We start from the raw sequence: 15428 nt of genomic DNA, 5'->3' as shown, positions 1-15428 counted from the left end.
TTTTCAACCGATTTCAAAATTTTTGGTGTTTTTTAATAGTGAAATGTTGTAGCTTTTGAAAAAAAAATATATCTTCGATTTTGTTAAACAAAAAGAACAACATTTTTACATCTGAAACTGAAGTTTTCGACTTTTGTTCGTGTTTTTCGGATTTTGATGCCAGTTTTTCGGTACAACTTACAAAAATTCTGTCATTTTTGCCACATATCAATGTTGTCTTATTAATTCTGAATAAAATGAGACAAATTTCATCAAAAAATAATGAAAATTGGTGAAGTTATAACGCTTTTCCCAAATAAAGTCAATTCAACCTAGCGAGCGCTCCGGAGTAACAATGTGTATAAGAATAAGAGTATATTGCTTTCTTCTGACAAAAATTCTGACATTTATGCCACATATTAATATTGTCTCATTAATTCTTAATAAAATGAGACAAATTTCATCAAAAAATAATGAAAATTGGTAAAGTTATAACGCTTTTCCCAAAAAAAGTCAATTCAACCTTGCGTGCGCTCCGGAGTACCTGTGTGTATAAAACAGGAATATGCTCTTCTTCTTATAGTGCTCCCATGGTTTTATTGACTTTTTTTGGGAAAAGAGTTATAACTTCAACAATTTGTATTATTTTTTAATGAAATTTGTCTCGTTTTATTCAGTATTAATGAGACAATATTAATATGTGGCATAAATGTCAGAATTTTTGTCAGAAGAAAGCAATATACTCTTATTCTTATACACATTGTTACTCCGGAGCGCTCGCTAGGTTGAATTGACTTTATTTGGGAAAAGCGTTATAACTTCACCAATTTTCATTATTTTTTGATGAAATTTGTCTCATTTTATTCAGAATTAATAAGACAACATTGATATGTGGCAAAAATGACAGAATTTTTGTAAGTTGTACCGAAAAACTGGCATCAAAATCCGAAAAACACGAACAAAAGTCGAAAACTTCAGTTTCAGATGTAAAAATTTTGTTCTTTTTGTTTAACAAAATCGAAGATATATTTTTTTTTCAAAAGCTACAACATTTCACTATTAAAAAACACCAAAAATTTTGAAATCGGTTGAAAAAAACGCGTTCAGGAATTTTTAAGCGCAAACAAGTCCCGAAAAACGGTTTTTTAACCATAAATCAAGATTTTGAGGGTGTTAGAAATATTTCAAAAATGGTTTTGTGATATACTCGACCCAATGAACAATTCCTACTATGTCACTTCAAAAGTTCAGAATCACTGTTACACTGTGTAATTGGTACATACAAATAGATGCAGCGGGGAACTTATCGTTTTTGCCTCCCTCCGTTTTCCGCTGCTGTATGTATGCACGTATATGCAATTTTGGCGTCTTTTGTTCAACGGAACGCCAAGTGACGCGATACCCTACAATTTGGTTCGGTATATTGTTTTCGGTATCACTGGCCAACAAATATATAAATACTCAGTGCCTCGACTATATTTTATTCGACTATCAATTAATTAATTAATTATTGTTTTCGTTGGTTGAAAATTAATCATTTTTGTTTTATTAAAAGGAAAATAAAAAATTACAATCCACAGAATTACTTTAAAATAAAAATTTTAAATTGTACCGAAATTAAAATTAAAATTTATTTAATTTTATATACATATTAAAATTGTATTTATTTATTACATTTTAAATAATTTTTAAATATTTAAATTGCAACGAATTCGCTTCTTTTTAGAAAATAAATAATTGTAGAATGGAGATTAATAAACCCAAAATTAATTCCACGACCCTTCATGATTTAAAAAGAAGATTAAATATTAAAGTAAAAAGCATTCGCTGGTTAGAGGAACGTTTGGAAGCTGGATCACTTCCTCTCGAAAAGACCGAGCTAGAATATAGGCTTCAGGTTTCAGATGAGACAATTTCCAAAGCAAATGAGTTGCAAGACCAGATCGAGCAGTTAGACGAAATGGATGAATTTGGAGCCGAATTGGAAGAATTAACAATCACAACCAAGGCAAGGATTATGTCCATATGTAATGCCTTCAATGCAGCTGAGGACTCCCGCCCAGCTACTGCAATTTCTGCAGCCCCAACTCGGGCTAGACTTTCCAGTTTAGCATTAACAAAATTCAGTGAAAATTATTCGGAGTTCAAAGATTTTATAAGTCTTTTCGAGACCTTGGTACACAAAGATGTGAACATTCCTGTTATTGAGAAATTTAATCATTTAATTTCTTGCCTCTCTGGTGAAGCCTTTATCGCAACAAGAAAAAACTGGGTTCAGCAAGCAACTGAATAGAACTTCGTTGGCTTGTTCTTCTACCAACGCCAAACCATCTTGCAGTTATTGTAACGCTAACAACCATTTTTTGGCCCAGTGCAGTCCGTTCGCTCGCATTGCTGTAATGCAAAGGTTTCAGTTTGTTAAGTCAGCCTCCCTATGTTTGAATTGTCTGCGAAAAGGTCACACGGTAGCGAAGTCGACCAGGTGTCAAATCTGTGCTAGATCGCACCATAAACTTCCGCACCGATTCACAGTGACTGAAAATAACTTAGCGTTACCACCACCCACACAAAATCCTCCTCCAGCGTTAACGAGTTATGGCCCTTCTACTTCACATGCTTTGCAAGCGTCGTCTGTAGAAAGGGTTTTGTTAGCAACGTCGATCGTAAGCGTTCGAACAAAAAATGGTGAGCACATATTGGCCCGAGCATTACTTGACTCAGGGTCACAAATGAATTTTATTACAAAAGATCTTGCTGAACGCTTACAGATCCGTAGGGAGGAATCGTGCATCAACTTGCTTGGAATTGGTCAAACTAATTCAAAAGTAAAGAAAAAGATACACACCGTGGTGAAGTCGAGAGTCAATGGTAGCGAGTTTCCGTTCGATCACCCTGACTAGTCAGTGAACGTGAAAGATTGGACCCTACCAAAGAACTTGCCATTAGCAGACCCATATTTTTACAAACCTCAGCGGATAGATATGCTAATTGAAGCTGAGTCATTTTTCGAAATGTTGTCCGTTGGCCAAATAAAGCAAGGTCCGACCATCCCATTGGGCATGGACAGTATCGGGAAAATATCTGGCAAATTCCTCAACTCCTCAACAGCCGGTCTCTAGCCTGAATTGCCAAGAAGAAATATTAGAGTCAATAGACAAAAACTTGAAAAAATTCTGGTCGTTGGAAGAAGTTCCATCTTCTAAAAAGATGTTGAAGACTACAAGAATACTGCCTTCAGGTCGATTTGAAGTTAAACTTCCATTTAAGTCGGATCCAAGCGTTTTGGGCAACTCATTCGAGATAGCCAAACGCCGATTTCTGTCGCTCGAGAGAAGATTATCTCGAGATCCGAACTTAAAGAAAATGTATTTGGAATTTATGGAAGAATAAGAATCCCTAATCCATATGTCCCCTGCAAGCAATGACGTTCTTGCTTCTCCACACTGCGTTATTCCCCACCAGTGTGTCTTACGGCCTCAAAGTACAACTACCAAACTACGAGTCGTTTTTTGATGCGTCCTGCAAGACATCCACACAGATGTGTTTAAATGAGTTGTTGATGGTGGCTCCAACAATTCAGGAAGAGCTTTACTCAACTCTTCTTAGATTTCGGCTAAACAAATTCGCTCTGGTAGCTGACATCGTCAAGTGATGGTAAATGAAACAGATCGACGATATCAGTTAATAGTGTGGAGAAAAGACCCGTCTGAGTCTTTGAAATTGTGCAAGCTCAACACCGTTACTTATGGCACTGCACCAGCCCCATTCCTGGCCATAAGGTGTTTAAAGAGGTTGAGTGAATCCGCGAGCTGCTATTCCCTCGAGCTGCTAAAGTTATTGGGTCTGACTTTTACGTCGACGAAATGTTAACAGGTGCTGGTTGCGTGGAGGAGCTAAAGACAATTAAGTCTGAAGTAGCTCAGGTTCTTCAAAACGCTGGGTTTGAATTGAGTAAGTGGTTTTCAAACTCGCCATCCTTTCGGACTCAGAGCTGACTAAGGCATTGGGAATCGCTTGGGTTCCCAAAGTTGACATGTTTAAATTTGAAATTGATAAGTCAGTCATGGGTCAAAGGGCGACTAAGCGGAACATTCTTTCGGTGACATCAAAGCTATTCGACCCCCTTGGCTTATTAAGCCCAATCCTTATTAAAGGAAAGATAGATTGGGATGAGTCGATTCCACTGCATTTGGAATCAGTGTGGAACAAAATTCAGCTCGCCTTGTCACAGTTAGAAGATATCTCAATACCGAGATTTGTGATGAGTGAGCCGAAGTCACCAATTCAAATTCATGCCTTTTCTGACGCATTGATGAGAGCCTATGGAGCCTGCGTCTATATTCGTTGCGAATCTGCAGAAGGTTTTAAAGTCTCGTTGTTGACTGCAAAGTCCAAAGTAGCGCCGCTCAAGACAAAGACGCTCCCCCGTCTTGAGTTATGTACCTTCTCGCAGACCTCTGCCGTAAAATCAAGCCTCTTATAACAGTACCGATCGAACGCAGTATATATTGGTCAGATTCAGAAGTTTGTCTTCATTGGATACGTTCTCATCCATCATCGTTGTCAACGTTCGTATCAAATAGAGTTGCTGAGATTCAAGAGTGGTCAGAGGATAGCACGTGGCGGCATGTACCAACTAAACAGAAACCGGCAGGTATTGTGTCAAGAGGTGGAGACGTAAAGAAGACGGTGGAATCAATCTGGTTTACAGGTCCATCGTTTTTAACGGAGCCGGAAGGTAAGTGCCCACGAGTCTCCAGTTTGATCCGCCACCAGAGGTGTTACAGATGGAAGTAAAAAAGAATGCGGTCGGATTAACCGCAATGGTCTCCACTTCATATTTATTGGAAGTGATAGAAGGATTTTCCTCTCAGTAGTGCCTTTTGATAGTGTACCTTCCTTTTGATAGTGTACCTAAATCCATTTGTCCATGAAGCTTCTCAGGCTGGGCTTGCCTTTTCGTTGTTGCGGGTCGGGGGGCGACTAGCTAATGCTCCTATTTCGTACGATGCCAAGTTTCCAGTATTGTTGACGAAGCGCTCTCAATTTTTTCAGAGTTATCTCCGATACTTGCACGAGTCGAATTTTCATGTGGGTCCACGAGCACTGGTGAGTCTCATGCGACAGCGCGTTTGGATAGTAAACGCGCAGGAAGTCTGCAGTCAGATAGTGCGGTCATGCATATGCTGTTTTAAATGCAAGCCTCATCTGATGACTCAAATCATGGGAGATTTACCCTTAGATCGAGTTCGTGCTCTCCGCCCATTCTCCATATGTGGCGTGGATTTCTGTGGACCTATTGAAACGACGTTGAAAATTCGTGGTAGACCACCCTACAAGTCTTACATTGCCATTTTTGTTTGTTTTGCGTCCAAGGCAGTTCATTTAGAAGTAGTATCTGACTTATCAACTGGTTCCTTCTTATTGGCATTTCAAAGGTTCGTCGGAGCGAGTCGCCACTTCGAGGCACTGCGGCAGCGAATCGAGGACGAGCCGGATGAACTGCGACAATACGCATCAAAAAAAGGATGCGTATTTGCATTTATACCGCCGCGGGCTCCGCACATGGGCGGACTATGGGAGGCAGGTGTGAAGTCTGCAAAGCACCTACTCCTACGAGCGGTGGGCAGCGCGAAGTTGACAGCAGAGGAGCTGCAGACCGTCCTCGTTGGAGTTGGGGCCGTCCTGAACTTGAGGCCCCTGGGCGCCCTCAGTCAGGACCCAAGCGACGGCGAGGCGTTGACTTCCGGGCACCTGTTGACAGGCGGGCCGCTCATCGCCCCATCAGCACCGCGGACCCCGGACCAGCAGGGTCTAACGTGCTTGCGGCGATGGCGACTTGTCTTGTCAATCAAGCAAACGTTTTGGCAGCGATGGTCCCGGGAGTACGTCTTGGGCGCGGTCAAAGTGGCAGCGGGAGCAGGAGGACGCCAGGAAGGGCGATCTGGTCCTGCTCGCCGAGGACAACCAGTCGCCCCAAAAGTGGATCACCGCCAGGGTCGTCGAGACTCACGCCGGCGCGGACGGAAGGGTCAGGGTCCCCGACGTCAGGACTAGTGCAGGAGCGCTCTTCAGGAGAGCAGCCCACAATCTGGCGAGGTTGCCAGTGGTTGAAGCCTGATGAAGGCCTTCAACGGGGCCGGTGTAGAATTAATGTAGAAGATTTTGTTGAAGTTTTGAATTGTATTGAAGTCTTGTATAAGTTAGCTTAGGGCGGAGCGGGAGCGCAAGAAAAGCTCACTTGCGCTCTCCCGTGAATTCGCCCCGCTTCGCCGCAATAGATAAGCTAGGCTTAAGTTCTCTTGGTAAAAAAATAGCGAATTATAACGTTCAGTCGAACGCTTGTGAATTATTTATAAAAACTGCTTTACACAGTTGAAAAGGTTTTTAAAATTTATATTCACTTTCTTTATGACCAAACGTCTTAATAGGAGACAAAAAAAATACACTGAAAATAACTTTTTTTTTTCAGAAAAAAACATTTTTATACCCTTGCAGAGGGTATAATAATTTTGGTCAAAAGTGTGCAACGCAGTGAAGCATTTCAAAAACATTTCAAAAACATAAAAAACATTTTTATACCCTTGCAGAGGGTATTATAATTTTGGTCAAAAGTGTCCAAGGCAGTATATATACTTTATAGACATCTCCGACCCTATAAAGTGTATATATTCTTGATCAGGATCACCTCCTGAGTCGATATAAGCATGTCCGTCTGTCCGTCTGTCCGATTGACCGTCTGTCCGTCTGTCTGTTTCTACGCAAACTAGTCTCTCAGTTTTAGAGCTATCGAGTTGAAACTTTGCACACATCCTTTTTTTCCTTGCAGGCAGTATATAAGTCGGAACGGCAGGGATCGGTGGACTATATTCTATAGCTGCCATATAACTGATTGATCGGAAATGCCATAACTTTGGTGTTTTTTAAGGGGGCAGGATGGTTTGAGGCTTCAAAAAAATTTTTTTTTCAGAAATTTTTTATATAATAGAACATTATCTTAGGAATATCCTGTGAATGTTTCATGTCGATCGGACTAAAACTTGCTGAGATACCGATTTTCTAGTTTCTTTCTCTCCATATACTTTCCATTGCTTTTAAAACTTTAGACGCGTTTTTCTCAAAACAACTTTTTCAAGTCGGTGCGTAACGTAACTCAAAAAGTAATGCTCGGATCTAAATAAAATTTTGCACACATCTTTAATACAATAAATACTTGCGGATGAACGAACGATTTTTTTTTTAAATTTTTTTTTTACCATTTTTACGGGCAATAATGGGCGGATTTTTATGTAAAAATGGTACCTCCGACTTTACAACCGCGCCAAAAATTCAAAATCGCGTATTTTTCAAAATGGTTTCGTTCATCCGCACAAGAAACTAATATTTTAAGTAAATCAATTCAATTTTTTTATTTCCGATAACACTGTAAGGCCAGACTTTACGCACCGCAAGAGACCAATTTTTGGAAGCGACTCCGGCCGACTGCCCGTCACGGGATAAATTATAATTATTTCTTAAAAATAAAAATTCCTAGATACTCTCCAAATATAGCCATTAATCGTGTAAAAAAATTGAATTAATATATTTACTCAGACATAAAAAAAAAAATCGCAAAAATCTGCTATTTTTCAGCCTCTGAAACCATCTTGCCCCCTTAAGTTAGAGGGTAAAAACAATCTGATTTGTCGAATTTCATAAGGATCGGCCGACTATATCCTATAGCTGCCATATAACTGATTAATCGGAAATGCTATAACTTCGTTGTTTTTCAAGTTAAAAGGATGGGAGTTTCAATGGGGGTTCCTCTTTGGGCAAAATAATTCGATATGCCACTCAACTGCAAGGGTATATAAACTTCGGCTCCGCCCGAAGTTAGCTTTCCTTTCTTGTTTTTTAATTGTCTCATTTGATCTTATTTAGGTTGCTCGTGGAGCAACTTTGAGATAACGCAACTTTTGACATATCTGGCAAATATTCGTTAACTCAAAATATAGTCCTATTCGAGTGGAGTAATTGGAGCTACCAATTTTGTGTAGCCACCTGTAAAGCTTGCTGTTGTAAATACATGGATGTGTATATTTGATAGGGAATTTCTTTTTTGAGCTTGTGCACGTATGTGTGTGTGCAATAAACTTGAATATATGGAATAAGTCCTTTCAACTTTTATTTTATTTGAATAAATAAAATTGAAATGTGGGCGGAGAAAATTTTAGAGGATTTATATATCTTTTATTTTGATTCCCATATTGACTTGCAGAGTTTTTGAACGCTCGGATTTTTGGGATAGAGCTATCCGATTCGACACTTAGACTCCATGATACCCAATCATATCCAGTTTGTGTCAACATTTTACCACGCCCTCTATCACCCCCAAAATTAAAATATTACCAATACTTAATTTATAACTACAAAAAAAATGAACCCAAATCGGAAATATTATTTAATATTAGTTTTTAAATAAAAAATATATTCAATCGTACTAAAATTTTTTAAAAAGGTTTTTAATTTTGGAGAACTTTGGGGTAAATAAAAAGATATTTAAAATTTTCTTTAAATTGGAGCTATCATTGGGAACATTGGAGTTTTTTTCTCTTGAATACGAGTCGATTTTTTTTTAAATTATTAGACTGGGAAACTCTCATTAGGATCTGCCTCTCATCTGTTTATTTATTTGAAAAATTTGGTTTCTCACAATTACAAAACACCTTTGGATTTTTAATTGAACTGGGAACATTTTTAACAAAAATTTTTACTTACGTTCCAAATTCCAAAACCGTTGTTAATTAAAAATATGTATAACTTTAGAACTACTGAAGCTATCGAAACATACTTTCTTTAATGTCAAAATCTATGGAGTAAAAAGAGTTTTGCGGTTTATCCTTACATTTGAAGTATTGATAACTGTGTGAATTGCCTATCCAGAGGAGGGTTACTTTAATATTCTATATATTATGTGTCCTTTTTAAATAATTAAAAAAATATATATACAAAATAAAAACAATTTTTATAAAAAACAAAACAGGAAAGCTAACTTCAGGCGGAGCCGAAGTTGATATACCCTTGCAGTTAAGGTTCTGATCGTTCATTTATATGGCGGCTATTTATATGGCGGCCAATTGTACCCTGTTGGCCGATCCTTATGAAATTTGGCAGATCTGATTCGATTGCCCAAAATGGAATCCGTAGAAAGTCCCATCATTCTAGCTTAAAAAACACCAAAGTTATGCCAATTCCGATCGTTCAGTTATATGGCAGCTATATGATATAGTCGGCCGATCCTTATGAAATTTTGCACATAAGATATTTTGGTTAAATATAACATGTGTGGAAAGTCCTATCCTTCTTACTTGAAAAACAACCAAGTTGTAGCATTTCCGATCAATCAGTTATATCCGTCTGTCTGTTTCTACGCAAACTAGTCTCTCAGTTTTAGAGCTATCGAGTTGAAACTTTGCACACATCCTTCTTTTTCTTGCAGGCAGTTTTTAAGTTGGCCGGGATCAGTCGACTAAATCCTATAGCTGCCATATAACTGATTGATCGGAAATGCCATAACTGAAATTCTCAATAATAAAAAAATAACGAAGAGGCCCACTCTGGATGGCGCGACCCTATAAATGTTTTTGAAGGTGCTTGTTGAAGGTGAATGTTTAGAGGGTGCGAATTTCACTGATGTTATTTTTGGTCAACTGATGCCATCTACAAAATTGTATACGATATAGGTCTGACACTAAAATTTTTTTACGGATTGGTCAAATTCATTCCAAATTTGCAATATATACTTTGAAATGGAAATTGGTTCGTATTCGGCAAAACTCGATTGTAGCCACGACCTTACTGTTTCCGTATTTGACCTGAACCTAAATCACAAACATCACATCAAAACAAATGAAAAAAAAAATTTTTTTTGTAAATTATAATTTTTATGTGTGTTGAAAAAACTGGTATTCGTTCAAAATGAATATTCTTTTAACAAAATTTTAGCAGCATGGCTAGATATATAAAATCCTATACATGATAAAATGGTTTTAAATATGATAAAATTAAAAAATGATTACGTAAAACACGCAGGTTTCTTGATTTGCGGACTAATGTTCAATACTTATTTATGAATTTATATGCATTTATCTAATAACCAATCAGAGTACCGAGTGTAACAACATTTATTTTAGATGCAAATAGAAAAAAAGGTTAAGATAAAAAATGTGGAGTTAATGTGGAATTACTTAAAAAACACATCATTACTAAAAGGATGAAAATTAAAAAATAAAATACGTTTTATAGGAAGTGTAAAGGGTCTTAAACATCAATATTGGGATGAAACACTTGAATAGTTTTATTTATGTCCTTTTGTAAGTAAGAACATAAGTACATATACATATATATGTAGAATTATACGTACATATTAGAGGTCTGCATGGATAGTAGCCATTGGATACATTCTTATGTCACAGCCTCTCAGTGTTTCCAACTTTTGATTTATAAAAATTGTTTTCAATGTGAAAAATTATCTAAAAAGCCCAACAAATTTGCTTATAAAAGCCTTTAAACATTTTTGTTAAGCATTTTTTTGATTGTTTTATTGCTTCTTATTATTTCTTCAATAATTTCGTCAATGTCAATTCATCATTTAATTTATTTAACCAATTAAGATTAAATATTCCGGTACCAACTGGCTGGCAGCCAACGGTGACAGGGATTCCAATATGAGAGCAATCGTGTGCCATAACTGTCTACAACCCTTGTAGTGCGACAACAGGAAAACAGTTACCGGTACGGTATATTTGCATGGGCGCTAGCGCATAGAAATCGGGCGGGGAGAAGAACACTCCCAGGAACAGGAAATTCGCCGGCCAAATTCTCCAAGGACCAGGCCGAAATAATATGATAAGCGAAATCCTGCCAAACTCCCAACTAGCAAAAAAAAAAAAGTCCAAAGGCCGAAAGCACCTTCCATAAGGAGACCACAGAGAGTGCGAAGAGGTAGAGGTTGACGGAAAATGGAGCGCCCCAAAGAAGCAACCACAGCCGGTCCACGGATCGAAAGTAGCGAAGGGTAGGACCATCCTTGGAGTTTTTGACAGAGAACCTCTTATTTCCAGGGAGCATTGAAAAGGAATAGTAATTGAGCAGTACGCTATATGCAGGCAATTATAAAAAGCAGAGGACCCCTATTGGGTCCATACAAACCCCTCCGCCACCAGTAAGCCGAGGGCTGGTGTATGGCCGACAATCCTAGCAATGCTATAGATGTGGAAACGGAAGTTACTGTGACATCTGATGGATCTCACTGGCATTGCTGCAGGTCAACCTCCACCACAGTAAGAGGGTGGAGAGTGGAGATGATGTAGCCCTCATCTATGAACTCTTGATCAAAGAAGACGAAATTCTTGGATTGGAGGCGTCGGAGTATAGGCTTGCCAAAGCTTATACGGCAAGTAAAAGGCAAGCCCGCATTTACGCAAGGAACAACAAGGAATACGTGATCATTGCCTTTCTCAAAACCGAAGGTTCTTTTAACCATGCCAACTGAATGATGGACAAGCTAAGGGTAATTTCATCATGGGCAAATTAAAACGGATTGGGTGTAGCGGTAGCGCAATGAGTCTGGAATATGGATTATGGAATATGGACGGAAAGCTTAACACAGATGTCAAAGCAAACAATGCTACAATGTCTCCATCCCCTCGAGAGAGGAATGCAACACACTAATTCAGAGACCAACAGGTTTCTGCATGTCCTGGGACCCGTCTAAGAGGATGCCTACTGAATATTTCTTTGGTGTGTTGGTATTGTCTACCCTTGCTGATTCGTCTGCGGCGCAATTTTTCATGATCCCTAAGTCCGGACACCCATATGAGGTGGATTTGATGCTGCTCCACCATCTAGTTAAGAAATCTGTGATCCCATTCCGGGATCTTCCTGTTTATTTGATTCAAGCATTTACATCACTGAAAAACATTTCTTTATCTCACCTAAACTAGATAATTTTACCAATATTATTTTTTTACATTCTAATTTAAATTAAGTATAGATAAATAACGTAATAAAGTAAATTTACCCCCAAATGCGCCCCGTTCTCTCATTCCATTTAATTTTTATCTCGGAGTTTTTTCTGCATTCTATTTAATAAACTTTCAACAATATACTAAATGACGTTTTAAGCTATTCATGCAGACCTCTACACATGTACTTAAAATGAATAACCAAAAATATAATAATCCTTATTGGGTAATCCTTAATCCTTAATTCAATCTCTTTAATGTGGCTGTACTTACTTCCCCGTAATGCTCTTCATTCTGTTGCAGTAAATCAACACAAAGTTCAGCTAAATGTATTAAGTCCTCAAGCTTTTTTGGAGGCGGTACAATAACTTCTCCTCGCAAATCCTCTGTGGAAAGATAATTTTTATTAAAATTATTAACATTATTCTAATTGTTTAAAGTTCTCTACAAAAAATTATTTTAAAAAACTTTCTCAGGAAGCTTTTCACTTTAATTTTTCCCAAAGCCTTTTACCAAGAGCTGGTAATAAAAATGCTAAAAAGTGTCGTATATCACTTTTTACCGAAATTGAGATATGAATGCAAAATTCTTATAAAAATTTTCTGCCAAAAAAAATTAATGGTACCAAATATTTTAACTTAAAAGGCTATAGTTTATATAAAATTAAAGATTAACATTTTATACTCTCTTAGACGGTATTATAATGTTGTTCAAAATCAGAAGAAGACATCTTCGACCCATAAAGTATGACCTCCTCCGGATCCGGATGACCTCCTGAGTGGATATAAGCGTGTCCGTCAGTCTGTCTTTTTCTACGCTAACTAGTCTCTCCGTTTTCAAGATATTTAAACTTTGGACACATCCTTCCTAAAAGGGAATGGATCGAAACGGATTGGTCGACTTTATTTTATAGCTGTCATATACCTGATTGATCGGGAGTGCCTTTACAAGTGCCATACCATACGAGTACAATAGAATACTGCAGTCGTTTGAATGTATGTAACAGGGAGACGGAATCATCTCCGACCCCATAGAGTATAAACGAGTGTGGTCCGATAAGTACTTAGCCTCCAAAAGAAAAACGAAAATTTTCGAAAAGTGGAGATTTCTTCCTCAACATATCCTCCTTTTAGCTCAATACACTTGACCCAGCGATGCTCCAACTTTTTTAACCCGTCTGAAAAATACGTTTTATCAAGGTCTGTAAAATAGGCCTCTGTGGCGGCGATGATCTCCTCAGTTGACGCAAATCGTTGTCCAGCGAGTGACTTTTTGAAGTTTGGAAACAAAAAAAAGTCACACGGGGCCTAATATGGTGGATGGGGTAGCCCAATTAGACCTATTTGGCCGTGGCGAGAGCGGAAGTGTGAGCCGGTGCGTTGTCATGTTTTGTGTTGTGGCAACCCTGTGACCATTTTGTCATTCTCCAGGTAGTCGATGTTGATTACACCTTGTGAGTCCCCAAAAACGATGGCCATCACCTTTCCGGCCGATGGGACAGTCTTCGACTTCTTCGGAGTCGGTTCGCCGGGTGAAGGGATGTGGGGACCCCGGGATGGGGTCTCTGGAAGAAATTCGGTGCGTAATAAGATTATGAGTCGAAGGCGGGAATCGAAGCAAGAAGTATGAACGGAGGGTAGCGAGATTAAGGAGGATTAGGGAGGAGGGCGCCACTGGCGTTATATAAGGAGGGCCACTGGATCGAATCGGGACCGAGTCTTCTAGGGAAGCTGAAAATGTTGAGTCGGGTGACCGTCTTTGAGAGTCCAACATTCAAGCAGGAAAATGTTCTTAGAGAAATTAAGTGGGTAAGTCCTACAGTCTCAATTGCGAGAATTAGATCGAGTGCGAAAAGATCTGTGATCCGTGGCTCAAGGATCCTATGTGGGTCAGTCCGGCGGTTGTACTCGAATTTAACTCGAGTTTAAAACAAGAAAGTAAAACTAACTTCGGGTGGAGCCGAAGTTAATATACTCTTGCAGTTGAGGTTGTTCCATTTCCAATCGTGCAGTTATATGGCAGCTATAGGACATAGTCGGACGATCCTTATGAAATTTTTTAGATAAGTCCCAACTATCTAACTTAAAAAACAACGAAGTTATGGCATTTTCGATCAGTCAGTTATATGGCAGCTTTAGGATATAGTCGACCGATCCCGGCCGTTCTCACTTATTACTGCCAGCAAACAAAAGAAGGATGTGTGCAAAGTTTCAACTCGATTAAAACTAAGAGACTAGTTTGCGTAGAAACAGACAGACAGACAGACAGACGGACATGCTTTTATCGACTCAGTAAGTGATCCTGATCAAGAATATATATAATTTATAGGGTCGGAGATGTCTCCTTCACTGCGTTGCACACTTTTGACCAAAATTATAATACCCTCTCCGCGATCCTTGGCGGGATCCGCCATCCTTGGCGTAACTAAAGCCCGGGATGAAGCGAGTCGGGTTGGTTTATTTCACGGAAACGGCAGATAACCTGGTTTCGGAGCAATAGAGACGGACCGGTCTGGCGAACGCCTTACTGATTGCAACGAACAGGTGTGATTCTGCAGAGCGAGAGGTGACCACCTCGGAAACTCAGGCCCAAATAGAAACCAATCAGGGACACCCCGGTCAGGTCAGAAGACTTCTGATCCAAGCTCGCTGGGGCGTATGTACAGTGATCCCCTGGATTAGAGGAGGCGCGACGCATCTGGTTGGCCTAGGGATAGAAAGACCCTTCGTGACCTCATCCGGCTGCCAGGCTCCAAGGAAGCATATCCTGCCCGGTGTATGCGTGGGAGGTGTGCCAATTGGCGACCTACACGGATCAGGTGCCGGCCCCGGCAAAAGGGCAAGAAGTGGAGCAGCATAGGCCCCGCAGCCGAAGCACGTGAACCGCTAATTGAGGGAACCGCTAGCCGAACCGGTGCCAGGCACGAAGGCCACATATCCTGCAAGGCGACAGCTTGGAGGTTTGTATATTGGCATTAACCCAGAACGGTGACTGGGGAACGACGGGAGGACGAAAGTTAAACGGCGGAGCCGAGCGGAAGCCACCGGAGAAGCAGCGAGGATCAGGCGGAAGAGTCAAATCCGGTGAGATCCACCATTGCAGTAGCTTTGTAAAAAACTTAGAATAAAAAAAGTATTACTTTTCATAAAGCATTCGGTGTTATTTCTGGACTCGGGCAGTCACGATCCACAAACTCTGTGAGCTAGCCGCGGCATTTGTTGCGAGCGTAAACACGAAAATCAGTTCGTTACCCCTGGCGCCCAAACTACGTGAATGCATTCGAGTCTAGAAATAACGCAGCTTCAAGATGGTAAAATTTGATATATACGCTGCTCAAGAAGAAGCTGAGTGAAGTGTATGTATGTAGAAAGTTCGGTCTTCTTGTAGAGAGAACAATAAACTAAAAACGCGTGGATTTGAAGGAAAATTCACTCAGAGATCTAC

At 39.5% G+C, this 15428-nt stretch overlaps 1 protein-coding gene across 7 annotated transcripts in view; it reads right to left on the bottom strand.

Annotated features, from left to right (window-relative positions):
• The window catches only part of LOC6501769 (calcium-dependent secretion activator), a 338872-nt gene that overhangs the window by 164211 nt on the left and 159233 nt on the right, over window positions 1–15428 (bottom strand). For all 7 annotated transcript variants that reach the window (XM_001967162.4, XM_014903838.3, XM_014903839.3 and 4 more), the window contains one exon: window positions 12258–12370. In XM_001967162.4, the coding sequence (XP_001967198.3) occupies window positions 12258–12370 (113 nt within the window). The remainder of the gene's footprint in view (window positions 1–12257; window positions 12371–15428) is intronic.

This window comes from Drosophila ananassae (assembly GCF_017639315.1).
Source record: "Drosophila ananassae strain 14024-0371.13 chromosome 4 unlocalized genomic scaffold, ASM1763931v2 tig00000061, whole genome shotgun sequence".
Taxonomy (NCBI): Eukaryota; Metazoa; Arthropoda; class Insecta; order Diptera; family Drosophilidae; genus Drosophila; species Drosophila ananassae.
The sequence above is the reverse complement of the archived record's forward strand: the minus strand, read 5'-3'. Positions and strand labels throughout refer to the sequence as shown.